At 35.0% G+C, this 22,177-nt stretch overlaps 1 protein-coding gene across 1 annotated transcript in view; it reads right to left on the bottom strand.

Moving 5' to 3' along the window:
- Positions 1–22,177, bottom strand: part of Osp (myosin phosphatase Rho interacting protein outspread) — a 168,181-nt gene that overhangs the window by 106,640 nt on the left and 39,364 nt on the right. The window contains 1 exon segment of the mRNA XM_070311512.1: positions 13,615–13,695. Within this exon segment, the coding sequence (XP_070167613.1) occupies positions 13,615–13,695 (81 nt within the window).

Below are 22,177 nucleotides of genomic sequence, written 5' to 3' on the forward strand. Positions count from 1 at the left end.
GCCGGTTAAACACGACCGCTTCAGTGCTTTTTTCGCGGCAAGTAGCGCTCGCTCGCCTCGAGTCGCGCGAGTTGGCAGGTGGAAATCTAATTAGCGCATTGTGTTCGCTCTCGTAGATCCCTCGCGGATCTACACCGGTTATCCCACCGGCTAACAGGACACGGGAAGAGAGAAGAAGGGGGATGGGGGGAAACGTGCACGTTCGCGGCGAGGCAACGCGAGCAAACAAAATTTCACATTTCAATTCTTCTCACCGATGGCGACGTCCTCATCACCAGCCGGTGCGAGGACCTCGATGGGCGTAGAAGGGATCATAAACCGTCTAAAATCTAGATTCTTTAAAAATGAAGTTTGTGTATATCGCGCGCAAAACTTTTCAAAATCTTAACGAAATGCGACGAGTACGTATAATATTTTAGCAGGTTCCTTGGTGAAGGAAGAGCATACTTATTTATGACACGTAAATAAGAATTAAACTTACATATGACGAGAGAATATTCGGAAAATAACGGAAAGAGCTACGAAACGTTTAACTTTGAATTGTCGAGATATTTAATAGCGTACATGTTTACCCCCGTTACCCCCGTGATATCTTATATTCGCTGATATAAATATATTACCAATTATATCGAGATAATAGCCTTTAAATCACGAATCATGCAGCAACCGCATCGTTGATGCCCAGAGTCGTACCTAAAAGCTTATATACAATATTTGATTTTCTTTCCATTTGTCTCGCGTCGGGGGATAAAAAAAAATTTCCCCTCGATACACGTGTGCGATTTCGCGAGGAGGAGCGAGCGCCGAGTCGAGGAACTCGTCTCGACTCGATTCTCTCGAAGCGACTAAAGACTCTCACGGGAAAGGCTCTCCAACGGTTTATCCTTACGGTTCGCGTACGGTTGAGGTTCGTAAATCCGCAAACGAGCAGGAGAGGCCTCGATCGATCGATGCATCGAGAAAGGACGACGTATTATCGCCGCTGGAAAACGGCGCCCGTTTGTGCCCGCTCGTGAGATCGGCCGGCGCTGATAACGCGAGGGGAAGGACAATTACGCCTATCGAGCCGAGGCTCCTCTCTCTCTCTCTCTCTCGGATTTCCCTCGTCCCGTCGATTCCGTTTTATCGTCTTTCCACGGTCACGGTCGTACACACACTTATACGACGATGGACTAAGTATCGCTCGTTACCGACGATTAAACCGCGCGGCGGGAATCGCTTTCGCACGCTCTCGGCTCTGCGCTTTTCTCTCGCTCTTTTTCTGTAGCAATGCCCCGACCCCGAGAGAGACGCAGCGGCCTGTGCGATTGTCCTCTTTCGTCATCCTTCTCCCCTTTATATATTTATGGCATATTATTCATAATTTATTTAAGGAGGCACACCCGTTGGAAATCTCGAAAATAAGTACATTTTTTTTTGCAGCGCAACGACTTGATAAAACTTTTTAATTTTTTTACAATATTAATTCAATACTATTAACTACTTAAATAAAAATCTTCGGCTTATAATTTTTTTTTTTTTTTTTAATTATGCGGATATTTGCAGATTTATGTTTTCATGCACGGGGTACATTACGAAAATCGCAAAATGATAAAGGACCTTTCTTCTCGGTTTCACCTGCTCTATCCGCACATGACGCGGGTGGTGCGAATTAATCAGCAAAATCAACAAAATACCAAATCAGATGTTATATGATTCCAATCAAGATTGCTTTCTCTCTTCGGCCCGAAGGTTGGCATTAGTGACCCAGAGCGCGGCGCGTTCTAAAGATTGAATGCCTTATCGATAATTTTAATTAAAAAAAAAGAATAATATTTTTTTTGTTTTGACATAGTGTTATAACTCTTTAATTATATTATTAATCAGTTATTGTGATTAATTAAATTTTTACAAAATAAATTTTAAATTATAATCATAATTGTAATGCACAAACTATTACAAAACAATTACTGTTAAATGCTATTCTAGAAAAATAATGATATCCAAAAATTGCGCCAATTGAAAATAAAAACTTATAAAAATATAAAAAATAAAAAAATATCTACAAAATAGTTGTTTTAATTTCTTACAAAAATAATAATATTAAAAAGTTGGGCCGATTGAATATAATTTAATGCATCATTTCAGATACACCCTATATATATAATGAGCGTTCAAAAAGAAACAATTTAATACGACATTGATAGCCAATAAGAGTCAGACGAATGTGGATCCTTCGGCACTCTACAAGGATATCATTTATATTCTTCAGTAGTCATATGTTTATCGTTCTCGCGCGGTGTCATACATATACGTATAGCGAACAACGAGACAACGACTTGGACCACAATTTGGTAAAATTGAGAAATTAATATCATAAAATCAATCATTAACATTTTAGTATTTTGCCGTAAATGCTTCTCTTCGGTATTTCGTATATGCGATTAATTTAGGATCTGTTCTAAGCCGTTAAAATCACCGGTAATATGAGAGATTATTGTGTTTTTTCGTACCGTCAAATTTGTGCTTGAATTTCTGAAGATTGACACACGATTGATGATCGAAAATACAATCAATTATCTATACGAGATGCTTGTCTTATATTGTGTCGAATTAATTAAAAATGCTTATTATGACGTTTGGTTGTAAAATTATGCTTGGCTTTAGTTCTTTATTAACAAGAAATTCAAAAGAAAACTACCGTCTTTATATCAAGGGCAACGGAGAAATATTGATAGTTTTATGCTATGACCTTATAGAACTTTTATAGTCGCTATGACTTAACAAAATATCAATAGCAAATATAAATATAAATATTTTGTTTTTCGAATAATTTCATATTAATTTAGAAAGAAAGTTGATATTGTTATTTCGCAAATATTTTAATTCCCTATTTCCTTATTATTTTTCTCATTTTATCATAAGTCTTTGTCAATTTGACAATAACTCGTTATAAAATTCACCTTTTCTGTTTTGCTTACAATATCTGTGTTATTTGGCAAGCATAACAAGATTCTGATACATTTCATAAATGTTTTTCGTTACGGACAATCGATACAACGTGCTATTAATAATAGAAGCCGTATAAGAGGGAAAGATTGGATAAAGAAAATCGCAATCTTATTAAAATTAAGCAGAGAAGCGCTAAACAAGTATCCACGATGTGTTTCGCTATAATGATTCAAACTATAAAGCGAATATTCCATTCGTCATATTTATGTATAACTATTATTCTTTTTATCTTATACACATCAGGTAAGATGACATACAATCATACAATAATATAATTATATTTATTTAGTTTATGTTTATACTTTATAATCAAAAGCAAACATAAATAATGGAACTTAATGACTACCGTATGCATATCTTTTACTTTTCTTTTTCTTTATATATATCAAAAGTAAATATTAAAAAAAGAAAAAAAAATATATATATTCTAAATTTGAAAAAAAAAGTAATACATAATACATGCTTATTACATACATGGGTACATCTGATTTAATGATGCGTATATATTTAATTGTGTAAACTTTTACTGTCAATAAATGATTAATTTAATAATAAACTTCTATTTTATTATTATTAAAAATATTATTATATTTTATTATTAAAATCATTGTTCTTTTGTAAGAAAAATAAATAAATAAAGTTGATAAACTGATAAACGCAGTTATTAGTTTATGAATGAAAACATATATTTAAAAAAAAAAAAATTATTTTTTAATTTATATGACATTAGGACCGAACAATGATAAACATACTGCAATAAATGAAAAAAAAAACAAACGCACCAAAAAATGGATATATAACTTGGCCGATGAAATAAAAGGAACAATATCACCCACAAATAAGGTTGAAGATGTGAATACTACCGAAATGAACATTGACTTTAAGATTGCGCTGCTTGCAATGGTACCGATAATATTAGCGTTATTGTACTGTTGTTTCTTCGGGTAAACTTTATATTATATATATTATATTAGATATTTTTAATATTAATGCATATATTTTTATATTTAATTAATTTATATAATATATACAAAAAATTATTATATAGTCATCTCTAATGCTTTGATTATAAATAAAAGACAAAATATAGAATAAGAGTTAAAAGAATTTACCTAAATATTTCTATTATTTACTATTTTTATTATTGCAGAAACAAATAATAATGATAATAATTGTAAAAGGAGTAAAATGTTTGAATTAAAGTTAGAAAAAAATAATATCATAAATCTAATATTATTAATTAAAATAAAATTGTCATTTTTAATACAAAATTATCCAAGTCGTAATAAATGAATTATTAGATTCGTGCATACATATATGTATGTGCGACCGTGTAATATGTATGTGTGTTTGTGTATATATACCATACGTACAATACATATATGGTATACATATATTAATGCAATATAGAAAAAATTTATTTTAATTCAAATTCATAATGTTAATAAAAACAAATCCTCTTTTTCGATGATAATAAAATCAATAAAACTATTATATGATATTAACATCAATATTTGAATTTTTCAAACGTAATGCTGTTTTATTAACTTTTGTGAGCTTATTTTATATTTTGATTATTAAAAACGTTCCTCCTACATTGTTTACGAGTTTCGGTTGTTACAGAAAAATTCTCCGTTTCACTCGCAATGCCGATCCAGCTGTCGATAGACGCCATGTGCCAGACAATTATCGAAACGAAATTACAATAAAGTTCGGATCGGATGAACACGTAAGTGAAATATCTATTATAATGTATTATTAAATGCAGAGTCTATCTCAAATCGGTATAATTTTTTGAGATACAAATATAATGTAAGTAAGTATAGTTAGCAAATTTGCTAACGGAATATTTTTGTTAAACTCTATCGTAAAAATACTTATAATTTAGAAAAGAAGCATCTTTGAACCCATATGATTGTATAATTTTTTTCATCTTTACGCTAAATAAAATATATTTCTAAATTTCTTTCCTTTTATCCTTAATAATTGTACAAGTACGTACACATAAAAGTTATTATCATATTAATAATATATCATATTAATAATATTAATAATAATTTTAATTTGGCAGTTATCAGACGACGAAATGGAAACTGAACTTTGATGTTTCACGCATTGCCGCAATTCACATAACTGTGATACTAATAAAGTCTCTTAAGTACGATTATATGATGTTGGAATCTCAATTTCAAATTGTCTAGACAATGCGTATGTTGTAAAGCGCGATTAATTTTTAATAAATATATTATGTAACGACAAAAAGAGAAACTGTTGCAAACATAAATAATTTTAACTCTGAATCAATTTTTAAGAAAAATTTATGTATTAACACAATTATAAATTTAAAAAATTATTACATTAAGAAAAAACGAATTTATTTTATGCCGTTACATATATTTTTTGAACAAATATTAATTTAATATACACATATATATAAAATTATATATATATACAAAAAAATGTGTTTATAAATAATTTACAATAGAGATTCTAAAGTTAAAATTGAGGAAAATTATATATTTTCATACACACGTTATATTTAAAGCAAAAATTTTAATATTGAAATTTTTTAAAAAATTTATGATTGTTAATAAATAATAATGTATGTATAATAATGATGATGATTACGAAATAATAATGTAATTAAAGATTATGTTTGCACGCGTTTCTCTTCCTAAAGCTTCAAATATTTATGGTTAGATTTTTTACTTTACTTTAATAACTTTAAACTTATTAATTTTTATAAACTTTATAATCATCTTTTTAGTAGAATTAATTGTAATCAAACATTTTTTTTTTTTTTATATATAAAAATGCCGTAATTACGATAGTTTTGTTACAAGTAATATCTCTCTCGAATATGTTTCATAAGTCAGCAAAGTTGTGCAACAATATTATAACGATTAGTTCACATTCAAGCTTTTGTAATTATGTCAATATTAACGCATAATTCGCTTTCAAGTTTCTTGTAATTGCGCTTAAATTTAGATTTAGATTTAGATTGTATGTCCTCTGTTATTATTTGTCGAGATTGTCTACGCGATACCGACGTTTACCGTTCAACTAATTTTAGTATTTGGTTTATTATGTGTAGATGTTACACATATTATAGCAAAAACTGATTTTAACAAATTGATAAATAATAATAGATTATAACATATATATAGGATTATAATATATGTGCGGTTATTATAATATTAATTAAAAACTATATGTTTGTTTAATTACAAACAAAATAGTTAATCAATTATTTAATTAATTAAACGTAACTTACTTTATTTAGATCCTTTTTCATTTGTAAATTTTGAGATCGGCAAATTCATGTAATTTTAATAAATCAAAAATAATATGTATATTCCTAATAAATCAAAAAATAAGTGATAACAATATGGTGATTTATTTTTAATTTTTTACATAATTATTTTTGTAATATTATTATCACGCGTAATTTGGTTTTTCTTAAAAAGTAAAAATATAAATAACTTTATTAATATTATGATTTACTGGTAACTATTTACTAGTAATTAACTAGTTATTATCAAGCGAGAGAGATTGCTATATATAATAAAATTTATAATATTACATATAATATTATTATTTATAAAATATTAATATATATTATATAATATTATAAATAAATAACAAACAATAAGTCTTTTAACTTAAAAACGATTGTAGATTCGATATTTATATATACGAAAATGTTTGATTATATTTAATTACTAGAGATAATTAAAATATTTTGTGCTTTTCTCATCAGCCAATATATTGATACAATTTAATAATATTATAAATAGTACAATATTATCAATATTTAATAATATTATAAAATTACAATTTATAATATTTAATAATACAGCAATATTGACACTATTTAATACAATATGTAGTTTGTATAAATATGCGTATTGTAAATATCTTATGTTTTGTATTAATCAATATATATTATAAATATATCAATTCGTATATATAAATCATTTTAATATATAAATCGTCAATTTCATAAACGTATCATAAATTTTAACTCGACGAAAGAATATTTTAGGAGATTTACGTGCCGATCTCGCGAGTTGAATTGTAATCAAATTTACTGTAATCGCATTTTACTAAATTTTACCGTTAAACCGAGATTCTCCGTCCCATTCAAAAAATCATCTGGTTGCAGCGCGAATGAAGGGGAAAAAAAAGGAAAAAGCTTCACGAGACTGGTGCTAACACTGTGACTACTACACCTAATCCTTCTATAAGTAACAATTCCGAGTTGCAAACGCAATGAATTGCGTTTGAAAACCGCTGATATACGCCGTTCGTAAACGTTGAAATGCACCGCGCGAATGAAACGACAGTGATTTGCGCGGACTTTCGCAACTCCGCGCATATGGTAAGCGGGATTCGCAAAGGCGGAAATATTTTTCGGCTTCATATATATCATCGGATTCCTAAGAGATGTTTATTACGATCTCCGATCGCCAACGTCTTTTGTCGGCAATTTTTTATTTAGAAGGATCGTGTATCTAATATATATTTCATCGGATTTGGATGGATCGAAGATACAGAAAAGCAAAGGGCGACGACTCGCGCGTACGTGTGCGCTAAGGGCTGCCTGAGGACTTTGAGAGGCTGCACAAAGAGGGGGAAGAGTGAAAAAAGAGAAGTGCATCAACGTGCATACGGGGCATAACTCGCGAATAATGCGATGTTTTATACGAACGTACGTGAGCCAGCTGTAAGCAAATGCATTTTGTAGCGGGAAGCTTAAGCCGTGTACTATTCGCGTATGGAGGTCGACCGACGACGCGACGACTGCATCATTGCAAGCGGGAACATGCTCGTTAAGACTACGCGTAGAAACGCGAATGCGTCCGATTAAATTGTTTTATCGCGCGGAAGCGCGCATCGAAAATAAATTCCTACTCTCTCTCTCTCTGTCGTAAATGAATAATAAAACTGTATCGCTCCGTTAAAACTTTAACAATCTATTAATTAAAGTCATAAATTATTCGTCAACCGTTATTCGCGCACACATTTTCCTCTCTCGAAGCAAATAAAGTAAACTTGATGCGGAAAAAAATGAAACAACATCGATACAAAATTATAAATAATGCAACTGAAACTTGCCATTTCTATCGATAGTTTCTAACGAGATAAAATGTAATCGTTCTCGATATTTCGTGTACCTTTATTTATATCAAATATAAAGAATTAATCATTCTCAGCCTCGCCGAATGTAATGGCGAAATAGAGTCGTTAAACGTCCATTAGAAACGCCGTGTAAACAATTTCGCGCGGACGTGATTAACGTCGCGATTTACGAGGCTCGTTTCATCGTGCGAGACGTGATACGGGCGGCGCACCTTAACGCCGACCGATCTTCGAGACCGCGAAACGTACGCGTGTCGGGAATGTTGGAAATAATACGAGCAACGACTTGCGCACACATTTACGCAGTTTCGCGTCGAGACGCGAGAAGAAAAACGGTGAAAGGAAACAGAGTACGCGCCGTGCGTACAATGGTAAATCTGCGGCCCGGCGATGTTTCGCGCGCGCATCCGACCCCGATCTTTTTTCGCGCTTCCCGCGCGATTCATTAGAATTACGCTGCGCTAATTTCATCGTCTCATCCGCATCTCGTTCGATGTTGGCAAAATGTCTAGCGAATTCGCTGGCTCTCGATTTTTTCGACGGTCTCATTCGCGGCGAGCGCGATCGATCAAAGCGCGTTAATTGGATAATTAAAGAAGGGCAATGTGCGTATGACGTGCTGGAATTTTGATTATTTTTAATTGACTCGTCGCGAGGCGAATGATGCTCGACTAGTTCGACTTGTTTCGCAGAGTTTTTATCGATGATATTTTATCGAGATGTGTCATATTGCGTTTTATCGCTTATACGCGTAATGCCTCGCTCGTGTCGTCAAATACTTTGGCGAACGGAACGCTTTGACAAATCTCGAGTTGCGTTTTACCTCGATAAATATTTCAAAGAAGAAGAGAAGAGAGAAAAGGTTTTAACTCCATTCTTAACATTAAGTATATTATATAATATTTTGTATTAACTCGAAGCGCGTCACACACGCACACACGCACACACATACGAAGGAATTTATTATAAAATATTTTTTATGATATCAATGGCGTCATTTTTCGGTAATTATAAAACTTTATATTGTCGCATCAAGAGTTTGATAATATTTATATAAAAAAAAGTACGGAAAATCGGAATTAATTCGAAGAGGAGTCTTGCGAATTTGCCGATAACACATTGAGGCGTTCACGATACAAACGTTTCTTACAATTGCGCGATAAAGAAACATAATTTATTTTCAATCAACTGTCGAGAATGAAATCACTCAAGAGCGAGAACACGAGAGGACACGAGTTCTCCGTGCTTTTCCTCTGCGATAACAATGTTTACATTTCACATTAACGCATTAAATGTGACAACGAGCAGGTGTCATCGGGTGTGTCGCAACAAAATACACATGGATTATGGACAATAGAATAAGTAAATAAGAGGAAACGGAAGGATACGTTCGTGCGAAGGAAAGTGCGCGGCATCTTTCTTCTTCACAAGGCTGACAGAATTTAATAAACCGTGTCGCGAATTGTTGCGTAACGAACGCATATTGTTTCGCGTTAAAAGAAACACGTGTAAAATGCTGTGGCGACACAAATATGACATCAATATCGACTGACCGTGCAGAACAGATGCATTGCAATCAAAGCGTTTCTGCCACGTAAGCTATCGGTGCTTAATCGATTAACACCGAATCGATAAATTAATCGGGATCGCCTTAATTATTATAAAAAAAAATAATAATAATAATAATAATAATCGTGACTGGTTCGATTAATTAAGCAATTGGCGAATTAGCCATCGCTGGCACTGCGTTAACTCTCGCTCTCGTTCCGATTATCGATACGGTTGTTATCAATCGGCGCTTGTTCGCGGCTGTTACTCGCTGGGATTAATCCGTACGCATTTTTAGCAACACGACACGCGTGCCCCCGCATATTTATATTATTTACATATCGCGAGTTATTTTGCACTCCTTCGACAAAGTTATCGCGCGATCCTTTCCGCGTAACTATAATCACCGATAGAGTTCACCATTTTACAAGTAATACGAAGAGAAAGAGAGATAGATTGTTTATTTTCGACAATACTATTACGCGATAAAAAGAACTGGCCGCGCCTTATGGCCGCAGAGTTGTTACACCTTATCGTTTTACGGTGTCGTTAAAACGGCGCGAAAACATCGTGAATGTATAACGGAGAGATGTTTTACTGTCGCGCAAGTCATGTTGCAATGCCGCGTTTGCTTTAGCGACGGTTTCGAACAATTTTCATTGTTTTCCATCTTTTTTTATTCCACGCCTTTACTACACGCTTTTACATCCTAACGTAAGTGCAATGATTTGCCATATCCGAATATCGAGAATTCGCAATCGATTCGCGCACGCGAACGCATACATGTTAACTCTCAGCGGATTCCTTCAAACATTAAGATATAAAAAAATGTTGCTTAAAAAATATAATTATATAGGTTAATCGTAGGATTGTACAATTAAAATTATTAATTAACATCTCTTTTTAAAATTATATAAAACTGTATATGATATTAAAAGTTTGAGAAAATTTATGACACCCGTTTGGTTGGATTAAAACAGGTTAAAAGGAGCAGATGCTAAATCTTCTTTAAGGGATCTATAAAAGAATATCCCATCGTCCTATTATATTGTATATACAGATCGTATATATAAAGACTTCATCTTCGTAAAAATTAAATAGCCCCTTTTTTCCTTTTTTAACCGAGAAAAGTTCTTTCAACCTCAGAGGGGAAAATGGAGAGGAGAATGGAACAAATGTAATTTCCAGCCGTACGAATAGTTACGCATGCGAGAGTATTTCTCTAACCGCAATATTGCAATGGAGATCCATCGATCCTCTTCGATCTCACGACCCGTGAGAGATTCCTACCATTCGACTTCTCTCGATGTGCCTCGAGGTATTACCGGAGTGAAAATAGAGGCGTCGCTTTATTATATCGCGATGAGTTGTCCGTATCGGTCGTCGTGAAATTTCAAACAAACGGACCCGTCCAGTTTCCAGCCGCAAACAAATCCGGCAATTCTCTCATCGCGACAATCATGACAAGTTTGATAAAAATGATACAGATAATGAATAGATAAATGATGTAAACTTATCTAATTGATCGAATAAATTGCGAATACTTGTATGAAATGTCAGGAAAAATTCCATTAAATATTTAATTAAATATGAACGAGCAAGTAAAATATAATATTTAACAATTCATAATTCCTTTGTTTCCTTTACTTATTAATTCAAAAGTAATATTGAAATTAAAAAAAAGAAAAAAAATCAAAAATATACGCATTTGCTATCCGACGTAAATGTTTATGCATCGATGGGAAAGAAGTCGGATAGGAATGCCATAAAATATTAAGTAATGATCTCTCAAGAAGAAGAGTGTTGGACGATAAAATAACGCCAATCGCAATACGATATCGAAACGATTGATAAATTGTTAAACGTATAGCGAGAGATGTCATCGAGGAGGCAGAAAGGGGCGGAAAATCCCGAACGAGTCGCTTACGAATTAGCAAGGTTCATTTAATTAAAAAATTCGACGACCACGCATTAATGACTTACGCACCACTTCGCTGCTCGGAGGCTCCAAAGACCTTTGAGAGTTCATCCTTAAAGCGGTTTCTAATTATTCTAATTTCACCGCAGCATAACGATCGAGATTTACAGATTCGCGTCGCGGTCCACGTAATCTTTCAATGATACCTTCAAGCGCGGAGACGACAGTTGACAGAGATAGTCGCGGGTAATCGAGCGCGATTTATGCAGAGGCTTGAAGTAGCAGTAAATAATAGAAAACGTTTATTGCTGCCCTCAAGAGTCTTTTAAGAACTAAGAATATACAAATACCACATTGCAAAATCTCGAGACTTGTATCGTGGGAAAGAAATGTCGATGACATGAATAGATGCTAACAGATGCGTGCTAAATAAAAAGCATTTCTGTAATTATAATAATAAAAAATAAAGTTATAACACGCGCGCAAATGAAATAATGCTTTCATCCAAGAGAATCGTTATCGGAATTTTATATGCGGCGAAAATTCGTCAAAGTACTCTTGATTAGGAATTAATGAAAAAAAATCGTAGCAAAAATCGGAGCAATCGGCCCCTGTCATGAAACATCACGTGAAAGATTATAGCAAGCGAGAGACTAAGATCGGGGCCAGAAACGGTCACCGTAAGACCGCTTTCTACTCGCGCGTCTGCAAACAGGATAATACCAACACTCTCGATACATGTCGATAATTATCGATCCTATAAAAATCTCGGCTATAATGAAGAATATCGTATAGTCTTTCTAGTCATTAAAGATATAAACGTCAGAATCGAAGAAATCGCGCGTTCCTTGGCATTTTCCCCGCCAACAATTTAATTCGCACGTATATATTGTATACTATTAATGATAATTACGTGCAATATTTTCTAAAAAATTATACACGAAACTCTCGTAATACGGTGAAAAAACAAACGCAGTTTCACAACAACTAAAGATTCTTGTTGATCTTCGATAGTAACGATTTAACTGTATCTTGCTTGACATTTCCTTCATAATTGAAGAATATCGCAGCGCAGTCACTTTTTCTTAATTAATAAGCAATCTCTTCTATACACATTTATTACAACAAGAATCTCACGGTTGTTTCTAAAGGTTACCGTGTATTTGCGATACGACAACGTTAGTGACTCTATGAATTATTACAATTTTTACACAATTGTCAATCTTCTCTCTCGACATCATTACGTTTTCAATTAACGGTACTGTCCCCGGATGATCCTCGACACGTCAATCAAATCGCACATGTGGCGACATGTCTTTGACAGAGAAAATTGCGACAGCCGAAGGAAACTGTATAGACGGTCCCATTAAACGAACATAAATCATACGACCGACACCTTGGCAAACCGGCATCCGCGTTTCTGTATCTCTTGGCGAATGGCCGCGGCTAATGTCGAAAACGACTTCGGAAGCCTTTGTTCCGGAAAAACTTTGATTCTCCAGCGCGACCGAGACGTCAAAATGAAAAAAAAAAAAAAGGGTACTCGTATAAAGTATTAACGATCGTTTCGCGTCGGAGAAAGTTTAGAAAGGAACACAACATTCGTGCACGCGCCGCCATAAATGTAAAATAAAGCCCAAACCATTTCGTTCATATACGTGTTTCTCCAAGTCACGTTTTCGCCAAGTGAATCGCATCGCGAGACCGTGAAGAAACGCGTATCGCGCGGGTCTTTGCGGCGTGCCGAGGATACGAGAAGAACGGCTTATCCTCACTTTCTCGATAATGAGCAAATTGCGCGGCCCGATCTACATCTCGCAGCCCGATCTCCCGCAATCGATAAAAGCGATCGTTGGACGATGTAGCCCTGAGCATCGAAACGGAAGTGATTGATGAAATCGATCGCGGCGCGTTCCGGCAATCGAAAATCCTTTTCTGCCGCCTCTATGTTGTAATTTAATAGGATGTCCGATAAAGAATATCGATCTTTTTTAAATGATAAAAAAAAAACTTACCTTTGTCCGGTTCAGCGGGTTTGAAAAGTCCCATCCAGGCGCGACGAACAAGTATCCACATTTGGAAATCTTCCTTGTAGCCTGAAACGAGAAATTGTTTATTTTATAAATACTTGCTTGCATTGTTGTTTAATGAAATAGTTGGAAATTGAACTTTAAGCGGGAAAAGATATTTACACACACATATATATAAATATATATAAATGTAAATAGTTTTAAAAGTAGTTATGTAGTGATTTCAAGTTGATGAAAATTTCTGAATTAAAAAAATTGGCGGAGGAAATAAAATGTATAACAATTTTCTAAGATAAGAGGGAAATAGTACAATATATGTCTAAAAAGAATTCAACTCTCCCGAAAATTTCTCGAGAACTTTCGTTGTAATTCATATGAAACGAAAAAGCCTTATATACGGATTCATTAAAAATAATTTATTCGAATGAAAGATTATAAAACTTTTCATAGTTTAATAATGTGTTCGCGTTAGAAGAAAAAAAAAAAAATTACTAGCTTTTATTCTCGGAAAAATTACCGCTCATCTATATCCGTTATATAGTACAAGCAATCAAATTTATATTTGACGCGCTTAATCTAATAAAATACCATCGTACAATTGCGTAGAGTTATAACTGGATTGTTAACGCGCGCAACGTCAAGTTAAATAAATCTACGTCTTTCGAGAGTGTTCAAAGACTTATCCGACGTAAGCATTCGCGCGGCAATCAGTGCGCAATAATTCGACACTCGTTATAATCTCGTAGTAGATAATGACCATCGCGCCGCAATTACACGATCAAGTGGCACGGCGTGGTCAAACTGGCAAAAAGTTCACATTCTCGTGCGAACAAGTAATACATCGTCTCCCATTGCGCGGCAATCTCGAAACGAAGCGATCGTCTCTCGCGAAAGGATCGTAACAAGAACGAGAATTCGCTCGTCTTTATGGAGAAATAAAAGCTGCTCTACGAACGATAGGCGTTCCGCGCCTCTCTCCTTTGGTAGGATTATGGCACTTCCTTGTACGGATTAAATGAAAGAACGTCGGGCACCCGCGACAAAAGCACTCGATATCTAAACAGCAAACACATGTGGAAGTCGAGGAACGAGCGTACCCGAATCGCGAGATAAATCAACGCGATAGATAGAAAGAAAATATATGATTCATTAGAGTATAACATAATTTTCAATACACAGAATTATACAGGGTGTCCCCAATTTAAATGGCAAAACTTCAGGAGCGTGTAGGGGACCGAAAAATTAAGACGGAAAGTCCTTTAGAGGTTTGCCCGTTTTCGCTCCATTTTCGAGAAAATTACTAAAAAAGAAACAAAACAACTTTTCGTTTTTTTTACTTATTTATTTACATTTTATTTATGTTATCGTCTACTTAATGCGGATATCGTTAATCGCAGCTAGACATTGTTCCGCCGGTGTTATTTGGTACCCTGCATCTATGATTCGATCTCTTAATTGCTCTCTTGAATCGATCGGCACCGTAAAGGATAACGTCAAGTGTTTACATATGTAAGGAACCTCGAAGCGGAAAGTTTATTCCGTGCTAATCGACTCAAGAGAGCAACTGACAATGAGAGATTGAATTTTTGCGATTTTCTCTAAAAGGAGCAAAAATGAGCAAACCTCTAAAGGACTTGTCTTAGTTTTTCGGTCCCCTACACGCTCTTGATGTTTTGCCATTTAAATTGGGCACACCCTGTATACATAATTATATACATAAAATCTCTGAAAAAAATCAATTTAATTGTCTATACTATAATACAGACGATTTCTGTATCAGAGTGAAATAAAAATAGTTGGTTAGATACGAAGCAATTCTGCATGATAAGGTTCATTTTAAGTGTCAAGGCATTCACTTTGTGCGAAAACGTGATTTTAAATATATATACATGTATACAGAGATATCTTTCATTTTTAGATTGAATATTTCATCTAAGAAATATTTGTAAAAATTGTCATGAAAAGCGACTAGACGGATTCTTTTCGATTCGCGAGCATCGCGAGTAAATAAAAGCTAGAGGAACTTTCCATGCTATTTCACGTATAAGAATGCCATACGCCGGATTTACGGTCCAGTTATCTCGTCGACCGTGATCATTAATTACTGCTTATATTGAGAAAACGTTAGCTGAAAAGCGCAAGGCTAATCGAAAGTCACCCAATGATTGGTACATCAATAATGCTCTCGCGGGCGAGATGTTTTGCGAGACACCGATAAAATTTCGTTTTTTCGTTGATCGAATCGATCCCGACGAACCCGGAGTATCTCCTACGCTCTGTTTAACCGCTTTCCGTCCGGTTTGCACGATTTCCTGTCACACGTCGCACGTTCACAATTAACTTCCGGCGTGTCGATTGTCACGTACCGACAGCACCAACGTAACGAACCATAAACCATCTCCTATTATAGCCAATCATTAAAACGCATCGGCGAGTATCATTATGAAATAATATTCTACGCGATGACCAATATAAATAGCTGACGCAAAAAAAAAAAAAAAAAAAAAAAAAAATTTCGTGAATAAATTTTTCAAGTGTGGATAAATAAAATTTCCTACGATCAACGTATAAAATTTAAGACACATGCTTTTTCGGTATTAATTAAAATAGTACTTAAAATATCATAGTAATTAAATTATTGATAATTCTATTACTAATAGATTATATTTGGATTAAAGTGAAGGTATCTGAGTAAATCTGTAATTAAAAGATAGAATATAGCTTACATTAATTAATTTCAAGATTTCGATACGGAAATTTCATTCACGTTACAATTTATCACGCTAATTCGCGGCAGTTCTCAACAACACGAATCTGTCACGGCTATCGTCCGATTTTTTCACGCCTAGTGAAAAGATCATACCTCTCCAAACGGTTTCATTAAGGATAATTCACGAGTTCTCTCTCTCTCTCTTTCTTTTTCTTTCTCCATATTTGCACGGCTCGACGTTATGCAATTGGAGACACTCGTCTCACAATTGACAATAATTGGACAGCAAGTCGCTCGCTCTCCGATCGGGTGGACCGTTTCCTTCTGGTCGTCCTTGGCACGGTTCGCGGACCGGAGTCCTTGGCAGTCCTTAAGCTCGAAACGACGCGACCTAGATCGCTCGGGCCCCGCTACGCCTCTAATATCTAATGAGGCCGACGTAAACGTGCCCCCGCGCTATTAACGGCGCGGTGGTAGATGCTGCGGGAGCGCGTTCTCCCGTTTCTCCTCGGTCTCTCGAAGGCGAGAATCGCGAACGTGGCGCGCTCCGCGCGAGCTACGCTTTATTAAAGCAATTAAAGGTCCGCTGCCACGTTCGCCACGTCTCGTTAGCCAAACAGAGCGTGTCGCGAGCGATGCCTGCCCAATAAGAAGGATCCCGTTGCGCGCATTAATTCGTTACCGCCATGCGTGACATTCGATTCCCGCAGACTTTGAAACGCGGAAAGCATCGCTCGTAGACTATGTAGCTATGGGATTTTTTTACCGGAAATGTGTGCTTCCTTGAATATGATCCTTGAAAGCTTGTCCCCCCCCCTCCCTCCCTCCCTCCTCCTGCACCTCTTTATAAAATATTAAAGTTGCCACGGGAATAGAATTTAAAAATCCTCCGCCGTTACCCGAGGCTCCCCCCCTTCCAGACTTTAATAGATTATAAACTGATAATAAGAAAGTAATAAACTTTCATCTATATACCTGATTTTCACTAATTAGAAATTAAACTAGTTTCCTCGCCAACTGTAATTACAACGTTCTAAATAAAATAAACGAAGATTGGATAAATTCGAAAATAAGATATTAAATCGATACGTGTATTGATTTCTCCGAATAGTAAGAGAAAAATATAAATTATATATAAGAAGTTAGAATTTTTTCTTTGCTTAAATATTGTATATACATGGGCTCAATTTCTGGTCCTATCGATTCTAAAATAAAGGAAATGAAATTTTCATCGCGGCTGAATTTTGAAAAAAGGATTCGGAAATACGCCTCTTTCCGTCCCACCGATTCGATTAGATAATTTTCGACGTTTGAAACAGGAGGAGGTGACGTTAGTTAGAGTTTTCCTTTATTAGCTGTAATTTTTCAAACCCTCGATAATCTTCCAAAAACTTGGTGTTCTCCGTTCAAGTCACACTTGGGGAAATGTTCCCTCGTCGATCGGTCGCGTCTACCGCGGTGCGTATTTGCGCGTGCGCGCGCGCGCTATGTAGCGGAGGGGAATCCCACGCGTCTCGTCGCCTGCATATCCCCCCACATCCGGTGCTCGCGGATCGAACGAATCCCCGTGTGTACTGAAAACCCGTCCCTCTCATCGCGACCGTTATCGCGCGATACGATCTACCGAGATCGCAAGGAGGACGAAGGGGTGGTGGCGGGGGGAGGGGGGGGGGGTGAAGAGAGGATAAGAGAGACAGGGATTAGAGAAATTCAAAAGAACATCCTGCCGTTCGAGACGATCTTTAATTGCCGTACACGCGACTTGGATAACGAGAGTCTATTTTTTTTTCACCTCAAGCGCGATATCTCGCAAATCGATCGACAAAAAATGCAATGCTCTTGCTAGCGTTCATTCTTGCAAATCGTCCTTTAATCCTCGATTATCTCAGTCATTCGTTCATACGTCCACGCGTAACTCTCGCGCCAGATTATCGATAAGGGAAAAAGTTTGTCGTGAAACAATGTAGCGAGGAAGCAATAAAGTAAATCAATTTCTTTAACTCGCTACGAAAATAGAACGCGACTAGTATCATCCTAAAGATAGCAGGGAGAACTTTTTGATTAAAAATTTAATGGTCATAATCGCGGAAAAGCTCTAATTATACTTTGTCTCTTCTCTCTTTTTCTTTAAATAACATCTTCGTATAACATTTTTTCCCTTATGTTTTTATTATTAATCCATTTTAATTGCATTAAATTCTAAACATTTTAATTATTTACAAGATTGGGAACGTTACTCTATTAAAGTAACGCGTTACCCTTACCGTTATTTAGAAAAAGTAACGATTCGTTACTTTTTCCTTATGTTATTTTTTTTTTTTATGCTAAAATAAACTATTAGATTATAAAATTATTTAATAATCAATATTAAATGTAATAATCTAAGTTACAATTAAAAACTCTAAATTAGTCTCTATATATATAGCGCAAGCGTTTTTTATATTAAACTTATTTAATGATTCTAATTTTTTCATGTTAATATCTTTATTTTAGTAATTACTTATTGTAATTTACAAATTTCAATTTTGTCGAAAATTTTTATCAAACATTGTTTTGTTTTCAAATATTGATAATATTATTAACATGCGCATCACTGACAGGCTAACGTTTCTCTCCTCTCTCTTTCTCTTCACGTATCACCGTACAGGAAATTTGTAGATACGATTTGTCGAGCGAAACGACCGATATCGCGAAGATGCGACATCAATTCCATGTCGTTTTTTTTTCTCTCATTTAAAGATAAATTATATATGTCTGACTGTGTGAAATGACGCGAATCGTCGTTATTACTCTAATTATATTGTCATTCGCGTTTCATTATACGAAATATATGTATGCAATATTTTTGAATATTTCTTTATATATAAATTAATGCTATTACTGAAAAATTTGCGACAATACGACACCATTGTTTATATGCCATAATTAAACCGATTGATTTTATAATTAAATATACATTTTTTTCTATAATTTCTACTCAGTTACACTTATTCTAATAAAGCTTCTCTCTCTCGGACAAAATTGCTCTATGTTTGACTTCTTTCTAATATTATTAATGAAATATTTAATAAGCTCGGCAAAGAGAAGACGGCGGATTTCCACGTTGAATGGCTTTCTACTCAATTAGCTTCGCAACCGCGTAACTATGACGGAAAACCTCAAGAAATTATTGCCTGCGAATTCCTTGTGCGCGCCTAGAAATCTCGTCGCGGTTAAAGGATACTCGACTGACACGCCCTGAACTCCGTTCGCGTCAATTACGATTCAGGAAGTCCCGCTAAGATCAAATTATACGGACGTACACAAAATAACGTAGGAGGACAAAAGTATTTTATCTGCCTGAGCAAAGATGTCAAGACCGATACAAGTCGTTGGGCACAAGTGTTCGTACTGTAAGTTCGTACTTACGATATATTTCTCGTAGTTATCTACGTTCCTTTCTACAGCGATTTTAATATCTCATCTACCACTCAGCCCAGAGGTTGGTAATAGATTGAATGAAAGCTTTCTTACGTAGGATAATAAATACAATCCCCACTCTAGCGACCTTGTACGCCTGAGGCGTTATAAATAAACAATGTTTATGTTTGAGTTATTTATACGTAGGCAAAACGAGCTAGTAAGTATTTTTTTATGTACTTGGCGTCGCGTCGCTTGATATAAATATCTACGCGAGTTCCATTTAATCGAGAATAAATTCGATTATAATAATTTTCGAGAAAGAAAACAAGTGAAAAATGAAAATATCTTTTACCTGTATCTTATCTTGTTGCGTGTAAAAGAGAAAAGATATGATATCTAATACTATATATTTTCATGATCTGAAAGAGAGCATACGTTGATTATATAGTTTCGTTAATTTCTATATTCGATCTATGTACATGTAAAAAATATCTATTTATATATTCGGTGTATAATCATGCACAATCTTTACTCCAAATTGTCGATTGACAATCGATAAGTCGCAAATGAATTAATACAAAAAAAAAATGTCGCGAAATGATTTCAATTATGCACGTGAAAAAATACGCACACAAGTGTAACGAATTGATAAATCGAGCGGATAAGAAATTGATACAACGATGGGTATGTTTTAATCGCAGGCCCAAATGCAAAACGTGCCAACCAATTAATAATAAGCGGTTGCAATTAATGCAGGCTTAGAATTACACACCGAAAAGGAACTTACTAAGGAACTTATTCTCGAAACTTTTCTAAAGCCCAATGACAGCTCGCTGAACATAATGATATATACGTAATTGGCTTGTTTTCTTTTCAAAAAATTAATTAAATAATTTTTTTCTCGATTAAACGGATATATATATTACATGAAGAAAAAAACCGACGGGGAAAATCAAGAATTAATTGAGAAATATGATCTTATTTGCAAATTTTTGTATCGTAGCACATTTATCGTTGTTGACAGAAAAAAAATAGCAAATATTATATTCGCTATGCGTATAGAAGTAAGAAAATATATTAGTATAATAAATATATTTTTTAAATGTAATATAAAATTTATTTTCTTTTGTATCGGTAATTCTTTAATGTTAATTATTAAGCTTCTCATTACTGTATCTCGAATACCATTTTATATGAATTTTATAAGAATAGACACATTGCAACTATGATGGTCTCAATTTCATATTTTCCATACGCTTTTCTTTTCTTGGTCTTATCACTCTGGTTTATGGGCGACCTACGATTAGCCAATAACCAGCGAATCGCATTGCGAGTTCTGCGATTAAGTGATCATTAAACCTTGATACGGGAGAAACATAGCCGCGCGTTTTAACCAAACCTGGTGGTTATGAATTCCAACGTCGTGTAAACGAAAAAATGATTTACTCGCTCGGCGTTAAAGCAAGTACGAAGGAATGTTAAGTCATTAATAATGACTATATACGCTTACAGTGCAAAAGGTCGAGGCAAACAAATGGCGTTACTTCACGAAGAGGCCTCGTCAATCCTCGCGATACCCGCGAGGAATTTTGTTTACATAAGGAGAAGGAAATTTATTATCGCAAAGATAAAGAAAATTAACGAATCATTATTTCGCGAGCTATTATACAATATATACAGGAGAAAATATTTTCTAACGCCAGCCGTTTTAATATCGTTATTTCGTAAATCATATACACACATTTAGAGAAAGTAAAAATAATCGCTATGCTCTCATAGTTTCTTATCGCACTCGAAAATGTCTAATAAAAAATTATTATATATTTCACTGGCAAATTAATACATCGAATAAAATAATGACACAATTAAGCCACGTAAATTCGTCAAGTATTATTATCATCATCACGCAGGATTCGTTATACGATTCGCTATTATTAGCCGACAATATCAAGCAACGGCTAAGTAAGGTCCTCTCGTCGACTCGCCGTTACGTTACGCAAGATTAACCCGTCCTCCGCTCTCGTCCGCCCAACTCTATATGTACGTGTCGATTGACGGTGTGCCATGTGCTGTTTTGCAACAATAATGTAGCTATGCATACGAATGCATATAAACAGCCTACTCGATTACCCGCTCCGATCGCTCGGAGAAAGAATTATCCGAGAGACGCGCGTTGGAGGTCGAAGACGTGGGATCGAACAACTTGTTTTGCCGACGCAGCACCAGAAGGATTACACGTACGGCGTTGGAGAAAGATCAGGGAGGAAGGGAAACGAGAAGCGAGAAAAAAAAAGAGAGAGAGAGAGAGAGAGACGAAAAGGATTGAGACACGTGTATGTATGTACAGAATAATTATCCAGCCTACTGTGTCGGCCATTGTTGCCACGCAAATCATTAACGAGCTGTTGGCGCGCGGAGAAGGTGAGAATGAATATG

Source organism: Polyergus mexicanus, unplaced genomic scaffold (genome assembly GCF_030449975.1).
Source record: "Polyergus mexicanus isolate NDT 795.1 unplaced genomic scaffold, iyPolMexi1.0 SCAF_20, whole genome shotgun sequence".
NCBI classification, from domain to species: domain Eukaryota; kingdom Metazoa; phylum Arthropoda; class Insecta; order Hymenoptera; family Formicidae; genus Polyergus; species Polyergus mexicanus.